Genomic DNA, 22,420 nt, shown 5'->3' on the forward strand with positions numbered 1-22,420 from the left:
ACCCGCAGACCACGAAGATGAAGCGTGTGCTGCTCTCCCCATATCTGACACAGCGTACAGCCCGTGTGCCAGTGTGGTGCCCACCCCGGTGGAGGAGAGCCAGGGCGGCGTAGACCTGCTGTTCCAGAGTCCCGCGCGGCTGCTGAAGGAGCTCCACGCTGACCCGGAGATGCAGCTGGAGCTCCAGGCCGAGAGGGAGCGGGAAGTGGCCAGAGAGGCGTTTCGTCAGTCGCTGTACCTCCCGTCGAGTGGACGGCAGCAGATGCAGGCCTGCCTGCTCAGTGCCGCCCGTCTAGTGGTGATGGCCACGGGTCTCCTCGTGATTCTGCTTCCTCTCCTCCTCGTGCTGCTGGAGTCGGACCTGGACATCTCGTTCCTGCATGACATCCGGCAGACGCCCGAGTTTGAGGAGTTCCACTACGAATACTATTGCCCCCTGCGCCGCTGGTTCCTCTGCAAACTGGAACTCATGACGGAGCAGCTCTGGGGCGACTGAGGGTCACAGGGAACGGGGGCGGGAATAAAATGGACAGCACAGGACAGGTTTGCTCTCCTACATCACAGGATTTGTTCATTCACACGCCGATGCATTCTTGTAGCAGTACTGAAGGCGGTTTTCAAGCAGTAGGGCTGTAGTTGTCTAGTGTTTTAGCCATAGCGTTAGACAGCGGACAGCAGCATGGGCCTTTAAATGGTTAAGTCAGCTTCATTAAAGGTGTACGACAAGCACAGCGCTGATATAATTGCATTGGAGCATTATACATTTCAACATCGATGATGGATATGTATGCCTATTCAATATTTTCATTCATTTCATTTGCCTATTGTCATAAACGTGTGTCAGTCAGGGTCTAAAATGAACTTTTTGTGCCCTATATTTCAATCATGAGTGAAGTTCCTAATTTATTCTAAGTTATTTTGCGGGTTTTTCTTTGTTTTGGTTTTCCTACGACTATTAATAAACCCCCTTTCTGTCTAATATATGAAATACATGCTTATATTTTATTAGCAAGGATGTATTTAATTGATCAGAAGTAACAGTAAAGACATTTATAACATTACAGAAAGTTTTCGGTTTCATATAAACACTGTTCTTTTGAACTTTCTGTACATTAAAGTATCCTAAAAATATCAGTGTTCTAAAAAAAAAAAAAAAAAAGCACCACAACTGTTTTCAACATTAATAATAATTAGCGGAGCCTTGAGCAGTAAGTCATTATATTAGAATGATCATGTGACACTGAAGTCTGGACTAATGATGCTGAAAACTCAGCTTTATCACCACGGAATATATTACTTTTTTTAAATATATTAAAATGGGAAAAAAGCTTTAAAGCTAAAGAATTTCATAGGTGTTAATGTTTTTACTGTATTATTGATCAAATAAATTCAACTTCACCAATAGGAGTCGATGGAATCAATGTACGTGTATTTATGAAAAGAATCAATTCTTATTAGCTCATGCAACATGCAACAATTTTCCACTGAGGTTAAAGTTGTTTGTAGATGCAAAATCTTTTTTTTTTTGTAGACCATTTGTGTCGCTTTGATTTGATTCACTTATAATCATCGAGGATCACTGTTTAAATGTGTTACACAACCAGCCAACTGGCCTGTAGAACATTTTTACAAAACACCAAGTGTTATTCACATTTGATGCTTGCAAAAGTTCATTTTGGACCCTGCTGCCAGTTTGAGTGTGAAATCTGGTATAAACTCACATGAAGAGTCCATTTGAAATGATTCGATGTCTTTGACTCAATCAGCCTCCATAACAACAAAAATAATGCACATTGAAGAGTATGCAAAATGTAGAAGAGGCGCAGGCAGGTAATGAGCTCCGACCCGCTTCCCTAAATCAAGACTTATTTTCTTAAATATCAAAATACAGCCATTAAGACGAGTATATTCTGACCTCATAACACTGTACTGAAATAAATCTCTGCTTCTTGCAGAGCAACACACAGAGATATGAGAGAGAGGGCAAGCTATACATGCTAAAACTTAATATCTCTTTTTAAGATTTTATAAATTTTTATGTGACGCTTACAGTTACTTATATTTTTTGGCAAAAAAACAAACAAAACAAAAACAAAAAAGCTTAAGTTATTTTATTTAAACGGATTTACACTAAAATGTAGGTGGTATTGAAGTTAAATAATTTTACTATCACCAACAATTTACCTTAAAATACTGTGATGTGTTTTCATATAGAATAGCACAAACTATAAAACATTTTTTCTTCATAATTTCAGATGTCATGAGCAGATGTTACAGCATGTTGCTAGTACACTAGATCACTGTAATCACACAACATATATAAACACAAAATACATAAACAAGATGCATGGAAACGCAACAATTTGAAATATTACACGTTAAAATAACATAAGTTTTGTGTGAGTACCTTTTTGTAGAAGTCAACAATGAAAGTGCGGCTAATAAAATTTAGTTTACAAACTAAGTCCATTTGAGCCCAAAAAAGGTACCAATTTCATTTGCAGACTGGGTTTTATATATATATATATATATATATATATATATATATATTAATTTGTTAATGTAAGCTTGTTTTGTTTTAAAATAAATTAAAAGGCAAAACAAAAAGGTAAAATTGCACCTTTTTATGTTGGTCTACTCTAAGTTTTTTAACTTCATAATTGCGAGATATAGACAAATTGAATTTTATATTTAAACTCGCAAATGTAGGAATCTGACTGGTGAAATATAAATTCAAATTTGTGGAAAAAGAGTTTGAATGTGAGATATAAACTCGCAAATTTGAGGAAAAAGAGTGAATGGTGAAGTATAAACTCGCAAATTTGAGGAAAAAGAGTCTGAATGTGAGATATAAATTCAAATTTGTGGAAAAAGAGTTTGAATGTGAGATATAAACTCGCAAATTTGAGGAAAAAGAGTGAATGGTGAAGTATAAACTCGCAAATTTGAGGAAAAAGCGTCTGAATGTGAGATATAAATTCAAATTTGAGGAAAAAGAGTCTGAATGTGAGATATAAATTCAAATTTGAGGAAAAAGAGTCTGAATGTGAGATATAAATTCAAATTTGAGGAAAAAGAGTGAATGGTGAAATATAAGCACAACTGTGAGAAGAAAAGTCTAAACTGTGAGATATCAACTTCCCTTTGGATATCATGTTTTTGTTTAGTTATATGCCCGATTGCCCATGCAGGGCCTTGTACTGAACACTGGCGTTCTACATAATGCCAGACCTGAAGAACCTGTGAAGACTCATTTCATATGCTTGTTATGTATTTCATTAAGTCGAGGCTAATGCATGAAATGACTACATTTGCTTTTCCTTCAGAGGTCCAGGAAGAAACTCATGTTTCTGGACTGGCCGGCTCGCAGCGCAGCACATTAACTAATCGAATTTACACAGCTACTTGTGATGCAAATCTGATGTGATGTTACATCTGTTGCTGAGGTGATAGCAAAAGGGCTAATGACACATTTCTGTCAATGCTTCACCCTCAACAGAGTTCTTGTTTGAATCCAGTTCAACATAAACCTGATCACTGATATTTACTGTTTAACAGCAGGTGGCGCTCTCAGGAACGAATGTCAAATACTGAAGGAACTCTTTATTCTATGATAAAAAAACAAAACAAATATGCATATTCACACGCAGACATGTATATGGCTATGTTACCACAAGGTAAATATTTGACTGCTATTGTATGTTATTTGTGGCTCATTGTGTGGTTGATATTCACGCAGACCAATATTTATTCACCATTACAATAAGTGCTTCATCAAATCAGAATCAGAAAAACACTAACATACTACATGCGCTTGTCATTCAGTCAGTATTCATCAATGTAAACTAATAGATCTTTTTCTGATATGTCACGAATACATTTTTTTTAATCGCATACTGTATACACTACCAGTCAAAAACCATGGACACACTTAACTCTATTTATGTCATGATTTTCTAATAGAAATTGGTAATTAATATTAATCAGCATGCAAAATTACAATAAATTAATATAGATTTATAATATTAATTCATACAGATATTTCATTGATATTACACACACACACACACACACACACAGCAGATATATATATATATATATATATATATATATATATATGTTGGCTTTATATCAAGTATATTTAACTACTATGCATTAACATATAATCTTGTGATACAATGCATTTATTTTATACATAATTGTTTTTACATTGCACTTGCATGTAAAATACTTGTATGTAATTATAACTGTAATTCATTTCTGTGAAGACACCTATAATTACAATGTGTTTTGCTTAACAACATGAACACAATAAATACATTTATACCAAATATATATTTATTTTTCTACATAGTAGTTAAAGACACCTAATATAAAGCGGGATTTAATATTTATAAAATTTTAATCTAATGGCTTATGGATGAATCTTATGTAAAATTTAAGGGCAAAAACAAGAACAAACAAAACTGTAAAAAAAATAGTAATAATAATAATAAATAAAAGTAACTAGGTTGCAGCCAATAGTAAATACAAATTTAAATCTAGAAAAATAAGCTCAAATTCAAATTTGATTTGCCATGTTATGTGGTCTCTACATAATTCCTACAGTTTCAGTGTTAATTCAAAGTTTTAATAACTATTATTATATTCACGTTTTAATAACAGAAGAAAAAGTGTGTCAGATCTTTTCACTGATAGTGTAAATGTCCACATACACTGAATATAGATTACACTGACCGACTCTGCATGTATAACGTCTGTAATACAGTGAAGAAGAAAACGTCCTTCTTATTTCTCACACGCCTGACCTCGTGTATTCAGCTAGCTCATCTGAGTCTTACTGTATATGATCATAGGACTATGACAAGGACATGCCAGCTTTTTTCTTTTGCGTTGTGTTCAGGTTTCTCTGGACTTTCAGCTCAGGGTTGAGTCATATTCATAAAGCAGCCAGAAATAGAAATAGAAATACAACATTAATGCTTCGTTCTGATGCTGCTGTCAATGTTGTGGTTCTCATTTTAATAAAAACATGACATATGTGGAAAATGTAGATAATAGGTAGTCATGCTTTGTGCTTTAATGTGTGCTATCACGACCAATGAAAGCAGAGAAGTAGTGGTCACATTCAGTCATTCGCTGTATGGCAGGCTGATTGAATGAATTTGCCCATTAACCTGAACATCTCTTATTGTATATCGTAGTGTGGCAAAATATAGATGTGCAAACTCATTTGAATTGATCAGAGGGTGAACATATTTCATATAGCATTCAGAAATGTCATGCACTTGAATATGTTTATTGTTTTTGTAGCCTTGCTATTCTGTTGCATGATGGGACACCCATGAATTCATTGTTTTGGTAGAACTGTGATTTTATTTCCCTACAAATTAAAATAACTTTTCAAGATTTGTTGACTGAAAACACGGTTTCCACGTTTTCAAATGTTTGATATTATGCAATAGTTTGTTTCATTGCAAAATCTTAGCATTTTCTGAACCAATTTTTTCTGGTGAATTTTTACAAAACCTGTCAAGAACGTCATATCAGGGTCACAATTTACCCCAAAATCCAAAGAATGTTATTAATATGAATTATTGGTATTAAGAAAACAATGCCTATATAACATATTGTGAAAAAGAAAAATCATCTCAGTGTTTCTGATTTAAAAAAACAACAACAACTAAATATTGTTTGTGGACAGCATGATTTTGATTTTCTCATTAGAGTAATGTCAATATAATGAGAAATGAATAGAAAACATCTGGATGCATTACAAAAATGAGGATTTGAGAGGAAAATGTCCTTAATTATCATGAGAATAACATCACAATGCAAAAAATATATGTATATTGTACTTTCTTCTTCTTCTTCTTCTTCTTCTTCTTCTTCTTTTTAATGTGTTTTCAGGATAAAATATGACATGGAAAAGTTAAATTAAACCGTTTGGATGACAGTATAGAGGTCTTTTAAGTATATGCTGTGATTAAAATAAATTGTCAATTGAGGGAGGAAAAAAGAAAAAGAAATAATGCAACATTCACCAATTCTTGTCATTTACTTTGAGATCTTGATCAGCATTTTGTGTTAAAGATACCCTAGAAGAGCATCTGTAAAATGCTTGTACATGTTTTTTTGTTTTTCATCTTTAGAGGTTTGAGATCTTTTTGACTGGTGATTTCTCAGCGGTATGTGAAATGTGTTTTGTTTGCATGTTTAGCAGCTTTCTGCAATCTGTCATCTAATTTCAGAATACAGCTCTGGGAGTATCCAAAAAAAAAAGAAAAAAAAAAGAAAAACAGTTTCCAGATTCACTGGGAATCGCCTTATGAAATTTGTAAATTGATTTTTGATTGTTTATATGTTTAAGAAAAATAAAATATATATATATATTGTTTTATATGTTAGTACTGCCACAATAAAACTGGAGTGTAAACATTGCAATCTTTATTTTTGCTTATTAAGACTAAAGCAACATTGTTAAATGCAACATTTCTGTTCAATAGCAACAGTGAAAGCTTGAAATAAGAAAATGAGACATCAGAATTCAGATGTTCCTGACATTGTCATTCATATAAGTATGAACTATTTACCGGTAACATAAATGTTTTCCACAAGAAAATGTTTTTTTAAAAATTGTGCTGTTTATTTTCAGAATATAACATGACATTATGTAGTGAGCATTAAACGCCAACTGTGCTGTTGTGAAATGAACAGAGCAAAGATAATATCCACAAAAGCTTGTCAATCGGTTTTAAAATGCTTCATGAGGTTTTCAGCACTGAGCAGAAATATATATGTATTTTTTTTAAATATATAATTTAAAGCTACAAGACAAAAATAAATTATTTGGATCAAGCAGCAACTTCCAGTTTTCATTCAACAAATTCTGTAATTCGTTTCTTCCAAAGATGCAAATAGTAATACTAAAGATTCAAATAGTAATCCTACTTCTTATAACGTTTAATAATTATACCTGACAAACAGAACTTTTTGCACTTTTCAATCAACTTCCATACACACACACACTTTTCAAACACACATTACAGAACTTTTGTTTCATTGCACTAAGCTGAAGAAAGTTTTCATGTAATAAATAAAGGCAAGGTACAGCATACTGAGGGTCTATTCACTCCATCTGTAATGAATAAACATCTGTAATAAAGAAGCGGTGAAATTCAGGGCTGTTAAAGGCAACACATGACACACAGTGATGTGCTTCAACAACTAACTAAAAATCTTTTAGGGTTGAATTTGGGGGCTGGGATCCTGTGGTATCTTACCTCTCCTGTCCAGCCGTGTCCCATAACTGCAACACTGTTGGTGTCACAGTGTCTGGGTTGTGTTCCCTGGGTTTCCACTAGATGTCCTCCTTTCCCAAGGTGTCTGTCACTTTATGAACTGTCCGTTCCCTTATTTGGTCACCTTCCTCCTTGTTTGGGTTAAATTGATTATTCCCCACCTGTCTCCATTTCCCTCATTACCTTCTGTGTATTTATACCCGGTCTGTCTGTGTATGTGTCACGGAGTCCTTGTCTAATGTCTTGTCATTCTGTAGTCTTGATCCTGCCTTGTGTTTTGTCTGTTCGTGTTTATTTGGATTCTCTGGTTTTGACCCTGCCTGGACTGTTTACCCTTTTGGATTGCCCCTTAATAAGTATCTTACCTGCACTTGGATCTCTCCGTGTTTCCTTTATCACCGAATGTGGCAGTTGGGACACCGTCCACCACCAAGGTTTACATCTGAAAATCAACCCCTGTAAGGAAACAGACACAAAAGATTTCACAATCTCTGTGACAGTTAGAGATTATATTCAAGTGTGGTAAAGTGTTTGAAAAGTCTTACCCAGTGTGGCGCTATTGTTGCCTTTTGAACTCGAAGGAGGAAACTAGACTTTCCCACTGCAGCGTCTCCCGCCAGCACAATCCTGTAAGCATTCTCCAAAGGAGGCTGAGTCACTGCTAACACATCCTGCGCTCACTGCACACACACACTGGGGCTTTAGAACCGAGATTTGATTTCAGGATGCCGTGGGTCAAATTTAAGGCTTCATGATACTTCTGGCAGGTGAATCCAGTACCTCTGTGAAGATGGCAGAGAGGCATTTCTTTCCTGAAGCATTAACGTCGCTTTCCTGAGCAGGCTGTGAAGGAGTCCAGCTCAGAACGGATTCACTGTCCGACCCGATCACAGCCTCTTCTCGTATTTCCAGAACCTGTGAGAGCACACAGCTTACTTTAAAATATTAGCATGAGTCTCTCTGATAAAGAAATGACAGCATGTTAAGTACACTGAGAGAAGCCTTTGAATTATTAATTACCTGTTCATATTAGTCTTTTTTTAAATCTCAAGAAGATTTTATTCTTCAGTGTAAAAAACAAAAAACCATATTCATTATGTAAAAAAAGTGATCAAATAATCACAATCGTTCATAACAATTACCTAAAGAAAGTCAATGACTGCTGCTAATGAAGATCTACTGTCACAACAGTGTGAGACTTTTTTTTTTTTTTCATTACACGAGTTATAGATCATGTTTATTGCTTGTCAGGGATACATTTGAACTGTATAAAGTGGACCAGGAATGCATAGACAACTACTATTATTTTTCTTCACTAAGACTCTCTGGCCTTATGAAAAAGAATTACACTTAATTACGCTAAATATGCATTTATTGTGAATTTAATCATTTTTTGTTCATTAAATTACACAAATTTGTCTTTGTTTTTATATTATTTTTATGTGACTAACAAACTAAAGCACATGTAAAGTACTTATTATAATTTTAATGTGTTATTTGATATTTCTATTGAATTTACAAGTACTAATTTCAATGTAATCTTTATGAATAATTACAAATATAGTTAAATATGTACATGACATACAAGTTTCGATAGCAATGACATTAAAAGTATATTTTAGTTGCTTGTCAGTACATTCAGCAGTACACGTTTCAACGGACAATAGAACTGTCCGAAAACATTATATTCAATTGAAACTTAAGAAAATTATTTTAAAGTATATAATTTCTTATTCACAAAGGTGTAACATGTTCTAAATTAAATGAAAGGTGTAACTGAAAGAAAGTGACCTTGTCTGTAGTGTTTGGTTGGTTGGTCTGATTTACTGACATCATACCTCTGTATCTGATGTGTCTCCAGACACAGTGGTGTTGCTGTTCGCTGCTTGCTCAGGACTCGGGCACCAAGTTCTCTCATGCTCGTAATCGTAGCCATTATTGGAGCGCAGGGTGGACATGCCGCTGTCCACGCAGCTGTCGGGAAGACTGTCCTCCTCACAGCTGCGTCTGCGCATGGGGTCACACGGCCAAACCCAAACTGATCAAAGTCCTCGTCCACGCACGTGTTGCAGCACCTATGGATGTGTCAGTGGGTCAACATCACAGTTACTAGAAACTAGATTCGCATGTCCTTAAGGGAATAGTTGTGCATTAGTTTTAGGATTTAGTTCTGTATATATAAATGAAACATTTTTTTTTGTTGTTGTTGATTGTCAGAATCAATGCTGTCTTTGCCATGTAAAGGATGTTATCAGACCAATCGTAATTCAGTATGCAGATATTACAATGACCTCGTCACTGTCAATTTAGAAAAGCATGCATTCTACCAATTGATTTTCTATATTTCGAACTTCTATATTAAATACAATATATTTCTCAAAGAACCTATCTCAAAATGGCTTAGAAGCTGCGTTAAATACAAAACAAACTATCTGAAGGCATATTTGGTGTTTGGTAGCAGTGGTTTCATGAAGTGCTGTGTGTGTTCAACTCACCTCTATCTGTCTCTCCAGGTTCACTCTGAGAAGCACTTCATAAGAGCCTCATCTCTGTACAAACACACAGATCGACATATTTAGGATGAACCTAAACATTAACCTTAGGGTTAACCTTATAGCACATATAGGATCAAGGTATATAAAATATGGCCATGCAGAATAAGGCATTAACATGTGCTTAACAAGTACTGATAAACAGCCAGTATTCTTGAAATATGCGTGATAATAATCAACGAGTTAATTGTCAGAATTGGTCCCTATTCTAAAGTGTTACCAATTTCAGCTTTTTTACTGTTTGAATCTGTCATAGCTTTCATTGGTTTCACTTAATGTCCTCAGGTTGATGATTAGTAATTAAATATTTGCGAAACCTGACAAAATTGTTCATGCAGGGAAATTGACATGCTACTGACATGACACATTTAGCTGGGATTGTTAGAAGAGACAGTATAGGTTACTTCAAAATACATATTTGATAGGCTTTTTAGAAATTCCTGGTCTGAAGATCTGAATCCCAAGGTTTATCACATATTCATAAATAACTAAGTCAACTGTGACACACACACACACACACACACACACACAGTCCGTACCATTCAAAGTTGATGCTTTGGTCTGTGAGATCACTCTTAAGAGAGTCCAGCTCACTCTGCAAGAACGCAATGTTAGTGTGGGACTCCAAAAGCTCCTGTTTCAACTTCTAGTTTTATTGAAACACTTGATATAATATCATACACAATTTCAGTGGTCTAGGCTACAGATTCAAAAAGAAGCCATACCAGCAAAAGTCTGATACTCCTGTTTTGGTTTTCAATCTAAAATAATACAAAGAAATATATATTTTTAAATAGCACTTTATACAATACAAATTGTTTCAAAGCCGCTTCAGTAATAAGTAACAAGAAAACAGTAATAAACAAGAGAAATAACCAACCTGGGGGGTATTCCAGAAAGCAGGTTATGTGACATACCCGGGTATGTTTAAGAGTAAGTAAGTGGATAACCTCAACTTTGGGTTCCAAAAACAGAGGTAACTTTCAGGGTATGTTAGTAGTCATAGCAACTCACTCTCTAAATTTAACCTGCTCCGGAGCAGGTTATGTTCCAGGGTTAGTTCACTACAGCGAGCCTTCAATCGGGTGACAGATTATTACAATATGTAATGTAGCCTATTTTATTTATATATATATATATATATATATATATATATATATATATATATATATATATATATATGATATGTTAATGAGGAAGCGCTAATATAAGTAATATTGTAATATGATTATTTATTTTATTGGCATATATAAGAGTTATCTATAAATTATGTATTAAGAGGTATGCATAAATTAGAAAACAATATGACAAGGTAATGTTTAACTTATATATAATTGTATATTTTATTAAAGGGGGGGGGGGGGGGGGGGTGAAATGCTCGTTTTCACTCAATATCCTGTTAATCTTGAGTACCTATAGAGTAGTTCTGCATCCTTCATAACTCCAAAAAGTATTTAGTTTTATTATATTCATAAGAGAAAGATAGTCTTTACCGATTTTTCCCGGAAAAACACGAGCGCCTGGAGGCGTGACGTGTGGGCGGAGCTAAAGAATCACAAGCGCGAGTAGGCTTTTGCGTTGAGAGCGTTTGGAAACTGTGACAGCTGTGAAGGCTGAAACTGAACGAGAGCAGCAGCAGCAAGGACTCGCTCCGAGCGGGGCTCGAACCCGGGTCTCCGATTGGAGGCGGACGCACTAACAAGGAGGCAGAGATATTTTAAGCAGTTTTACTCACCGCCTGGGGTTCCAACACACAATCGTGACCCTTTTTCGTTGGGATTGCATCATCCTTAAGAAATAAACGATACGCAAATCCGGCGTCAAACTGGGCCTTGTAAAACAAGCATCTTCGAAATGCAGGGAACAAACAAAAACACTTGCACAACTCCGTTGATGCTCTGTAAAAATAAACTCCATCCACTGGTCCCTTAATGCTGTTTCTCTTTTGGTAATCTGTGCAGGGTTGTCTTGCCCTGGCAACCAAAAACACACTCCTTTTGTGACATTTCGTGACGCTCTCGCTCTGATCAGTGAAGTCTGTTGTGCTCTCAGTGCTCTGCTATATGGGAGCGCGCGCTCTTCCGGCAGAACTGTCCTCAGGACCCATATAAGGAAATTCCGCTCCATCTAACGTCACACAGAGCCATACTCGAAAAAAACTTTCCGAAACTTGTGACAAACCGGAAGGAGTATTTTTGGAACAGAAATACTCCTTCAAACTTAATTTTTGAAACTTTTGAATCCAACTCTTTAACAATGTAAAAAACTCAGTGTGCATGACATAGCATTTCACCCCCCCTTTAATTACATGTTATATCTCACACATGGAGTGGTATTTTCTATAATGTCTGAATTCTAAATCAAAATACATATCTGATATGACTTTATGTATAATTAGCATAAAACAAATAATACAATTTACATTCTCAAGGATTGGAAAAAAAAATTAAATGATTGCACAGCCATCAGTAAGGTGGCGATATGCACTAAGCAGGTAAACAACTAATGAACAAAAGAAGAAGAAAGAAACAGCTTGGCGCGCTTTTTCTTAGCGTCCGTTTCTATAGTGACTCGTCGATTCGTTGCTCTGTTGAGAATGTCTTGAGTCTTAACCAGGAACATACTCTGAGTTGAATGAACTAACTCCCGGACGTGTTTTTGGAACCACATACCTCGAGTAAGCAAGGTTTGGGGTTAATCAACCGAGAGTTCAGGGTTTAGTTCTCGGTAAGTTAACCCTGCTTTCTGGAATACACCCCTGGCCTCATAAAAATACTTACCTCTGTGTATGTACTCTTCTCTTTTTACGAACCTTACTGCACGTTTCGCCGCAGTTTTTAAAGAGAAGTGTCCACTGAGTGGCGCTAAATACTGGTTCAATACGTGAACCCTGGCATGTTTTTATTACGCTGATATACTGTAGGTACGTATTGCTGTGTTTTTATTATGTTGCTTTTGGTATGTAATGCAGGGGTCAAAAAAAAGTTGTCACAAAACTGATAGAAAAACACATTTGTTGATGCAACCGTTTCATTTCAACTTCCTTCTATGCAGATTTGAACTGTTTTGTCAAACTGTGTTAAAGGATTCAAACCGTTGCTCCTCGTTTCTCAAGTACATCTCCGTACTCTGTGAGCTACTGAACAAACCTATCGTCTATGAAAACTCATAGATATGAAGCTGGATATGTGCGATGCTAATGCCCAAAATCATCCGTTTAAAAATATTTTTTATTTTTCTATTACATTGAGATAGGTATGTATTGCTGTGTTTTTATTACGTTGCTTCTATCCATTATATCCATCAAGTAATTTTGCAAAAATAACGCTTTCTTAATCGAAACGCTGTAGATTTGTGTGAAAATGAATGAAAGGTGTTAAAGTTTTACTGCCTCTACTGTTCATTCATTTTAGTAACCGCAGTAATATGTACTTATGGGTACATATCTCGCTAAAAATTACCCCAGGTACATTTGTGCCATGAGACCAAGACTTACTACTTAGTAGAAAATAGCAACATTCATCAATTCTGAAATAAATTCAGTTTTAGCTTTAAAGAAGCTTTACAGAAAGTATGGCTTCATTATTTAGCCTTAATTTAGTTCAGTGTTCAATTTAGTTGAATAAGCGTCAATGTTGCAAGTTCATCAATTATCAAATAAATCAGAGCTCTACAGAAAACAATAGTGTCCTTATATAGCTCCAATCTATTCAAGTTTTGTTCTCATTTGACAGTATGAGTGCAGTCACATCAAAGTTTATTTCTCTAAATTTGTATAAGCTCATTGTTATTATGAATTTGGGTACCTTTTCTGCCCTAACTGAAAGTGAAATGAGATTTCAGTGTGGGTGCAACAAGCTTCCTTATTGTTGCCATTAGTTTTGTAAAACTCAAGTGAACAGTGTTGTTGTGGTCAACTGACAGGTTGAAAGTAGTCTGTTAGATCTGGATTGTTAGATAAAGAGAACAACACTGCAGAGTGATTGTATTTAATCTGTATGACAGAATTTAATATCTGGGTGAAGTATTCATTTAAATTAACCTTTTAACCTTTTTAAGTTCTGAAAAAATATATAAAATGTAAGATGATTTATGGGTCTCCCTCGTGCATTGACACATAATAGTAACTCCCAAAACGCAGCAGTATGTGTGTTCAAGGGGGGGGGGGGTGAAATGCTATTTCATGCATACTGAGTTGTTTACACTGTTAAAGAGTTGGATTCCCATGCTAAACATGGACAAAGTTTCAAAAATTAAGTTGTACGTTTGAAGGAGTATTTCTGTTCCAAAAATACTCCTTCCGGATTGTCACAAGTTTCGGAAAGATTTTTTTCGAGTATGGCTCTGTGTGATGTTAGATGGAGCGGAATTTCCTTATATGGGTCCTAAGGGCTCGTCTGCCGGAAGAGCGCACGCTCCCATATAGCAGAGCACTGAGAGCACAACAGACATTCACTAGGGGTGTAACGATACGTGTATTTGTATTGAATCGTTCAACGAAATTTATCTGCCAATTTATTTTTTTTGCTGTATCTAAAACGTACCGAACCGTACCGAACCAAACCGTGACACCAGTGAATCGTATCGAACCGAACTGTGAATTTTGTGAACCGTTACACCCCTAACATTCACTGATCAGAGCGAGAGCGTCGCGAAATGTCACAAAAGGAGTGTGTTTTTGGTTGCCAGGGCAAGACAACCCTGCACAGATTACAAAAAGAGAAACAGCATTAAGGGACCAGTGGATATAGTTTATTTTTACAGAGCATCAGCGGAGTTGTGCAAGTGTTTTTGTTTGTTCCCTGCATTTCGAAGATGCTTGTTTTACAAACAAGGCCCAATTTGACGCCGGATTTGTACATCTTTTATTTCTTAAGGATGATGCAATCCCAACGAAAAAGGGTCACGATCGTGTGTTGGAACCGCATGCGGTGAGTAAAACTGCTTCAAATATCTCTGTGTTGTTAACTTAGCTATCGGCGCGTAAGCACATCAAGTAAACAACATGCGATGTTGTCATCAAACTGCACTTTCCAAATGTACAGCTTAAAAAAAAAACTTAGTCATTTTCCAAAACCGCTAAGCAAAAATAGTTGTCTCAGCACTTGTATGGGAGGTCGAATCGAAGGTCAAGACGGCGAAGGGGTAACGCCTCCGCCCGGATGCCCACCGAATCGTTTGTTTGTGCCGGAAGAGTTACGGTCCCAGGTTATTCAGTGGGGCCACTGCTCTAATGTTGCCTGTCATCTAGGGATAAGCTGAAGCAAGGGTTTAGTTAAGCCACGATTCTGGTGGCCACTTATTGCTCGCGACGTTCACGATTTTGTTTTGCTCAGCCTGTGCCAGTGGTAAGTCATCTAACCGACTTCCAGATAGGCTTCTTCAACCGCTGTCTGTCCCTTTGAGACCCTGGTCACATATCGCTCTAGATTTTGTTACCGCCCTCCCGCCCTCTAATGGCATGATGGTCGTTTTGATCTTAGTGGACTGGTTCTCGAAGGCGGCACATTTCATTCCCTTACCCAAATTACCTACAGCCAAGGAGACAGCGGTCACTGTCATTGATCATGTCTTTCGGTTACATGGCCTCCTGGTAGACATGGTTTCTGACAGGGGATCCCAATTTATATAAAAATTTTGGAAAGAGTTTATTTTGCTAATTGTTAGGAGCGACGGTTAGTCTGTCTTCGGGTTATCACCCTCAGAGTAACAGGCAATCTGAGCGAGCCAACCAGGATTTAGACAGAACGTTGCGATGTTTAGTCTCCAAGAATCCTTCTTCCTGGAGCCAACAACTCTCTATGGTGGAGTACGCTCACAACTCTTTACCAGTGTCAGCCACGGGCCTCTCCCCGTTTCAGAGTAGTTTAGGTTACCAGCCACCTGTTTTTCCTAGTCTGGAGTCTGAAGTCGCGGTCCCCTCTGCTCATGTGTTTGTCCAGAGGTGCAACCGCACCTTGACCAAAGCCCGCGAGACTCTTCTCCAGATGAGGAAGCGCACTAAGGCCAAGGCTGATCGCCACCGGTCGCAGCCTCCCGTATACGTCGTGGGTCAAAAAGTGTGGCTTTTTACTAACATTCAGTGCCGCTCTGTTTCCAATAAATTAGCTCCCAAATTTACTGGCCCATTTCCGGTCACCAAGATCATTAGTCCGGTGACAGTCCACCTCAAACTACCTCCAGCATACAGGAGGATTCATCCCACCTTCCATGTGTCCAAAATTAAGCCCGTGTTTTATTCACGTATTAATCCACCTACCCCAGTTCCCCCACCACCGCGTCTCGTAGATGGGGAGCCAACTTATTCAGTAAATCGTATTCTGGACTCGAGACGGAGGGGACAAGGATTCCAGTACTTGGTGGACTTCAAAGGTTACGGTCCGGAGGAGAGGAGTTGGGTACCTGCTAAGGACATAATGGATCACTCCCTTATTGAATACTACCAACAGGTAGGCCCTTCTGAGAACTCCATGAGGCATTCATGGGGGGGGGGGGGTCACTATGTGGGTGAGGTCTGTGTGTTACGCGTCAGCAGTGATTGTTTCTTGTGGGCGTCTCCGCTAATTGTCATCAGCAACAGCTGTCACTCATTACTCATCCCTTTATATTGGCCTGTCTAGCGTCTTGTGTTTGTCAGAGCATTGTTTTAGTGTTACTCGTCTGTAACAGGAGATGTTTTGCTCTCTTGTGTGTTTCTGCGTTTTGGATATCCGTGTCACCCCGGAACCCTGTCCACTCATCGCATATCACCATCGGATCATAACTTACCTCTCGGCTCGCTTCCCCGCAGTTCCTGTGTCACCCTTTCCTGCTGCCAACTCATCACCACCCTTCGGATCCTTCACTCACATGCATCTTCCTTGACTGTGTATCCCCGGCCAATTATCATCTATCTTTCCATCTTTTTGTATTGTGTCATTCATATAATCAATACACAAAATAAGGAGCTTGGAAAATAGCATCAAATGAACCTTTAATGGCCCAGAAATCAACACAATGAGCTGAAGAAACTGTAAATGCAGCATCACATTTCATCTTCAAAGAACCATATGTGGTATATTACTTACAAATTATAGCCCATTACTTAATATTGAGAGATGTTCTTGTTAACATAATCTATTACTTTACACAAATTAAGGCAATTTTTAAAGACAATTTTTTGGCTAGTGGTAAGAGTTTTGCACAGTACTATATATATATATATATATATATATATATATATATATATATATATATATATATATATATATATATATATATATATATCGCTGTATGAAAACAGTTGTTTTGACAGAAAAACTGCAACTTTTGGAAACACGAAGACATTAATATACTATTGCGACAGTATATGGTTTTTCAAGTAATCTCCAGCAGGTGATAAATACAGTATACTAACAAAACAGTGCTAATTGACATAGATTTATTACAGTATAGAAACTATTCTGCCTTATTATGTGATAAGTGTTTGTAGTATATTTTAAAAAAATCATTATTTTTGTTATTGTCAAGCAGTTATAGATTTCTAAGCAAATTAAAAGCTAGAAATTAGAGAATAATTAAAGTTGCCTATAGTATCCACTACCACAAATCTCTTCTGTTCACCAAGCCTGCATTTATTTGATCCAAAGTACAGCAAAACAGTAAACAGAAATATTTTTATTATACTATCTAAAATAGCTGTTTTCTATTTGAATATATTTCAAAATTTCGAGATTTTAAAGCTTGCTAAATAAAAGTATTAATTTCTATAATTTATATTCCAAAAAATATATATTTTTGAATGATATACTGTATAATGTTGCAAAGGCATTTTATTTCACATAAATGCTGATCTTTGGATCCTTCTATTCATCAAATAATGCTGAAATTTTTTTTACTCATGTTTTAAATATCGATAATCAGCAAATTAGCATATTAGAATGGTTTGATTTCTAAAGGATGTGACACTACTGGAGTAATGATGCTGAACATTTACCTTTGATCACAGGAATAAATAATATTTTAAAATATATTCAAATAGAAAATAGTATTTTAAATAGTACAAACTTTGAAAACTTTTGCTGTACTTTGGATCAAATAAATGCAGGCTTGGTGAGCAGAAGAGACTTCTTTAAAAACATTAAAAATCTTACTGTTCAAGAACTGTTGACTGGTAGGCTATAGATTACAGAAATGTTCTATTATAATGTTTTATATTATATTGTAGTGTGTGTGTGTGTGTGTGTGTGTGTGTGTGTGTGTGTGTGTGTGCGTACATATTCATTTCTGTCCCCCTCACTTCTGAAAAGATGGCTACGCCCCTGTTCGGTTCCTTGCCGCTGTCGCCTCTGTCTTGCTTAGTTGGGGTCACTTCATCTACAGCGATATCATTGACTTGATTGTAAATAAATGCAGAGACACTATTTAAACTGAACAGAGATGACATCACTGAATTCAATGATGAACTGCCTTTAACTGTCATTTTGCATTATTGACACACTGTTTTCCTAATGAATGTTGTTCAGTTGCTTTGACACAATGTATTTTGTTTAAAGCGCTATATAAATAAAGTTGACTTGACTTGATTAACAGATTTTGTCCAACTCAAAATCATAATCAACTGGAATTTTATGAATATTCATATTCAAATTCTTATTCATTTCTTTTGTTAGATAGATAATGAATGTCATTATTAAGAATTATTGCCTTCATAAAAACAGCTAAAGGCAAGGGCAGTAAATATCCTGATGGGATAAAAGTCAGGAATATTATTAAAAAAAGTCATATGTAATGTTGGGATCCTAATAAATCATTCCCATTTGGAACTTGAAAGTTAAATTTAAGTGCATTTTTAAATGGAGTTGTGTCCACATTTCTTCATGCATTTCTTCAGGATTTTGTTGACTAGGGAAAGCTGACAGCTTCTGCACAGACAGCCAGGTGTTTTACCTGGGGATGAGTGTGAGCTGATCTCCCAGGTGGGATTTAAACTCGTCCCAGGTGGCAGAGGAACTCTCCCCGGCAGCAGCGTATTTGCTGCTCATCTCCTCATCATCCCTCAACAAGTGTGACTCCTGAAACCCATCCATGCTCCCCCAGATTGATCGTGTCATCTTTGTCAGTGTCAAGTCTGGAGAAAAGTGCATCCATCTTGGAGGATCACACGTGCAGCTCGGAACATATTCTGACAAACTCCCATTTCTTGATGCGTCCGGAGTGATGCACATCACAAGGCAAGGCAAGGCAAGGCAAGTTTATTTATATAGCACATTTCGTACACAATGGTAATTCAAAGTGCTTTACATAAAAGAATGTAAAATAATAATGAAGAAAAATAATAACAAGAATAAAACAAGCAATTTTAAAACTTTTCAAATTATTAAAATTAATTTAAAACAGTTAGAAAATGATTTTACATGAAATAAAATAAAAGAACAGTGAAAATATAGTGCAATCAGTTCGGACATTGCACAGTGCTCATTCAATAAATGCACAGCTAAACAGATGAGTTTTAAGTCTAGCTTTAAATGTGACTTATGTTTTAGCACATCTGATCTCTTCTGGAAGCTGATTCCAACTGCGGGCGGCATAGTAACTAAAGGAGGACTCCCCTTGTTTTGAGTGAACCCTTGGTATTTCTAACTGACTCGATCCTAATGATCTGAGTGGTCTGTTAGGCTTATATTCAGTGAGCATATCTGAAATATATTTCGGTCATAGGTCATTTAGTGACTTATATACGAGTAAAAGTACTTTAAAATCAATCCTAAATGTAACTGGAAGCCAGTGTAAGGACCTGAGGACTGGTGTGATATGCTCAGATTTTCTGGTTCTAGTCAGAATCCTGGCAGCAGTGTTCTGGATGAGCTGCAGCTGTCTAATGGTCTTCTTGTGAAGGCCGGTGAGGAGACCATTACAATAGTCCACCCTGCTGGTGATGAAGGCATGAACAAGTTTCTCCAAGTCTTGACTGGAAACAAAACATCTAATTCTTGCGATATTTTTTAAATGATAGTATGCTGATTTAGTTACTGCTTTGACATGACTACTGAAACTAAGGTCTGTCTCCAGAATCACACCAAGATACCTGACTTGATTTTTTGTTGTTTGACCCCTAGAGTCATTCTCCTTGAACACTTCATCTTTGTTTCCAAATGCAATGACTTCAGTTTTTTCCTTGTTTAACTGAAGAAAGTTCTGGCACATCCAACTATTAATTTCATCAATGCATTGGCAGAGGGAGTCAATTTGGCTGTAGTCATTTGGAGATAAGGCTAGGTAGATCTGGTTATCATCCACATAGCTGCGATAGGCAATTTGGTTCTTTCTCATTATTTGACTTAGTGGGAGCATATACAGGCTAAACAAGAGCGGTGCAAGAATTGACCCTTGTGGGACTCCGCATGTCAAGGACGTCCACTTAGACTTATGCTCTCCTATACTCACATAATATCCTCTCCCTTCTAAGTATGACCTGAACCATTTGAGTACCATCCCAGAAAGCCCGACCCAGTTTTCCAGTCTCTCTAGTAGTATGTTATGTGACAGTGTCAAACGCAGCACTGATATCTAGCAATACCAGCACCGATGTTTTGCCAGAGTCACAATTTAAGCGAATATCATTTATTATCTTAACGAGTGCTGTCTCTGTGCTGTGAGTGCTTGTTTGCATTGATAGACATCTTTAAATAGAGCTGCTACACCCCCACCTCTCCTAACAGTCCTGCAGACACTCATGTAAGTGAAGTTAGGAGGGGCTGTTTCATTAAGGACTGTTGCATTGCAGCTGTCTTCAAGCCATGTTTCGTTTAGAAACATAAAATCCAGATTGTTTGTGGTTATAAAGTCATTGATTTGAAATGATTTATTTTTTAGTGAGCGAATGTTTAAAGATGCTAACTTGATGTCTGTGTTTTGTGTCTGTACATCAATTTTAGTTTGATGCATAATAGGCCGCAGATTAGATGAGTTTGCCCTTCGGCTTGAGATGGCCTTAGACTTTCTATCACGTGATAAAACTGAAACAAAGAAAGCTACAGGCACACTGGGTTCCCGCTTGTTTTGTAGGCATTTATGAATGTTACTGTTATTATAGCGGGGACCCGACACATATCACTGAGAGCTGCTATCAGTTGTTTTTGATTCACCTTCAGCAGATAGATGGTTTGGGCCCTGGCGTTGTGGCAGTGGTTGAAGAGCTCTCGCATGAGCAGGGACTACAGGCTTTGGTGGTTTTGGGGCCTGGTGTTTTTTTGTTGATATTTGCGGGCTTGCAGCAAATGAGTGAGAGAGTTTAGTCCCAGCATACACCAATTCCTCCATTTTCTGTGAAAAGTACAGAAGTGAAGATGCTGGAGAAAGGGATAATGTGTCTGGTGAGATAGGCTGTGTCTCTGGTGTTTCCGGTGGCTGTGATATGTTGTACTTGCTTCCCTGGCTGTTTTCCAGAAAGTCGTCCTTGGGTGCTGAATCTTGTAGCTGTTTTGATACATCACAGTCAGCCTGTGAGGAGCTCTGTGGGCAGGGCTCAGCAGGGATAGTGTCTATCAGCAGTGTTTGTTTTGGCTGCTTGGTGTTATCAGTGTCCTTGTGGGATATGTCAACCACATGATGACTCGGACCCGGTGTGTGTGTGCTGAATGGATTGACACACTCTGCTGAAGGATGACGGAGGAAGAAGTAGATATTGTCCTTAAACACTCTAGCACCAAGTTTGTTTGGGTGGAGGCCATCCGGTTTAAATAATTGTCTATGGCCCCAGAAAAGATTGAAGTTGTCAATGAAATTCACTCTTTTTATATTACAAGATCTTTGTAGCCATGTGTTCAGCCCAAGCAACCATGAAAACATATTTGTTCCACGTGCTGGGAGTGGTCCACTGATGAACGACTGAACTTTGAGTCTTCGAAGTGTTTCAAAGAGTTCACTGAAGTCCTTCTTAAGGAGTTCTGACTGCTCTTTCCGAATATCATTCTTTCCCACATGGATGATGATTCGATTTGCAGTCTTGTGCTTCATCAGAATGTTCTGAAGTTCCTTGTTCACATCAGAGACCGTTGCTTGAGGAAGGCAGCATGTTGTTGTAGTCCTGCTACTAATGATTCTGATAACAGAGTCACCCACTATCAGAGTCCTTGGCTCGGCTGCGCTATGAGCTGAAAGCCGCTGTCTGCTCGTCCTTGAGCGCCTGTTAGTAGCAGTGTTTGCTGCTGGCTGATCAGATCCATGTTTAAATACATTTGGGGATTCCTCACCCACATTTATTAATGCTTGAAATCTGTTTTCCAGATGTATAGGGGGTGGTAGAATACCAGTATTTACAAGCCTTGTCATAGTCGAATCTGGGGTAGAGGAAGCTACGGCAGCAATACGAGAAACTCGTGACAATCTGATGTCTTGTGTTCCTTTGGGTCTCGCTCCCTGTTTGTGCCATCGATTAGTGTGATGATCAGTTTCGGCTTGTTCCTCTACGCTTGGTACAAACTGTTGAGATTCAGAAGATTCATGGGACTCACCGGCTGTATGCTGAGGGGGTCCATGATGATGGTCTGCTAAGTGTTCCGTCTGTTTTGGAAGTCCAGCAAGTAA

At 37.4% G+C, this 22,420-nt stretch overlaps 1 protein-coding gene and 1 pseudogene across 1 annotated transcript in view; one reads left to right on the top strand and one right to left on the bottom strand.

Moving 5' to 3' along the window:
• Positions 1 to 1,117, top strand: part of frmd3 (FERM domain containing 3) — a 47,892-nt gene extending 46,775 nt beyond the window's left edge. The window contains exon 14 of the mRNA XM_026197654.1: positions 1 to 1,117. This exon is cut by the window's left edge and continues 151 nt beyond it. Within this exon, the coding sequence (XP_026053439.1) occupies positions 1 to 496 (496 nt within the window). The 3' untranslated portion in view covers positions 497 to 1,117.
• Positions 1,118 to 7,662: 6,545 nt separating this feature from the next.
• LOC113040483 (ras and EF-hand domain-containing protein-like) lies at positions 7,663 to 19,063 on the bottom strand (annotated as a pseudogene).
• Between the last annotated feature and the right edge of the window lie 3,357 nt (positions 19,064 to 22,420).

The sequence above is a fragment of the Carassius auratus genome, chromosome 22, assembly GCF_003368295.1.
Source record: "Carassius auratus strain Wakin chromosome 22, ASM336829v1, whole genome shotgun sequence".
NCBI lineage: Eukaryota > Metazoa > Chordata > Actinopteri > Cypriniformes > Cyprinidae > Carassius > Carassius auratus.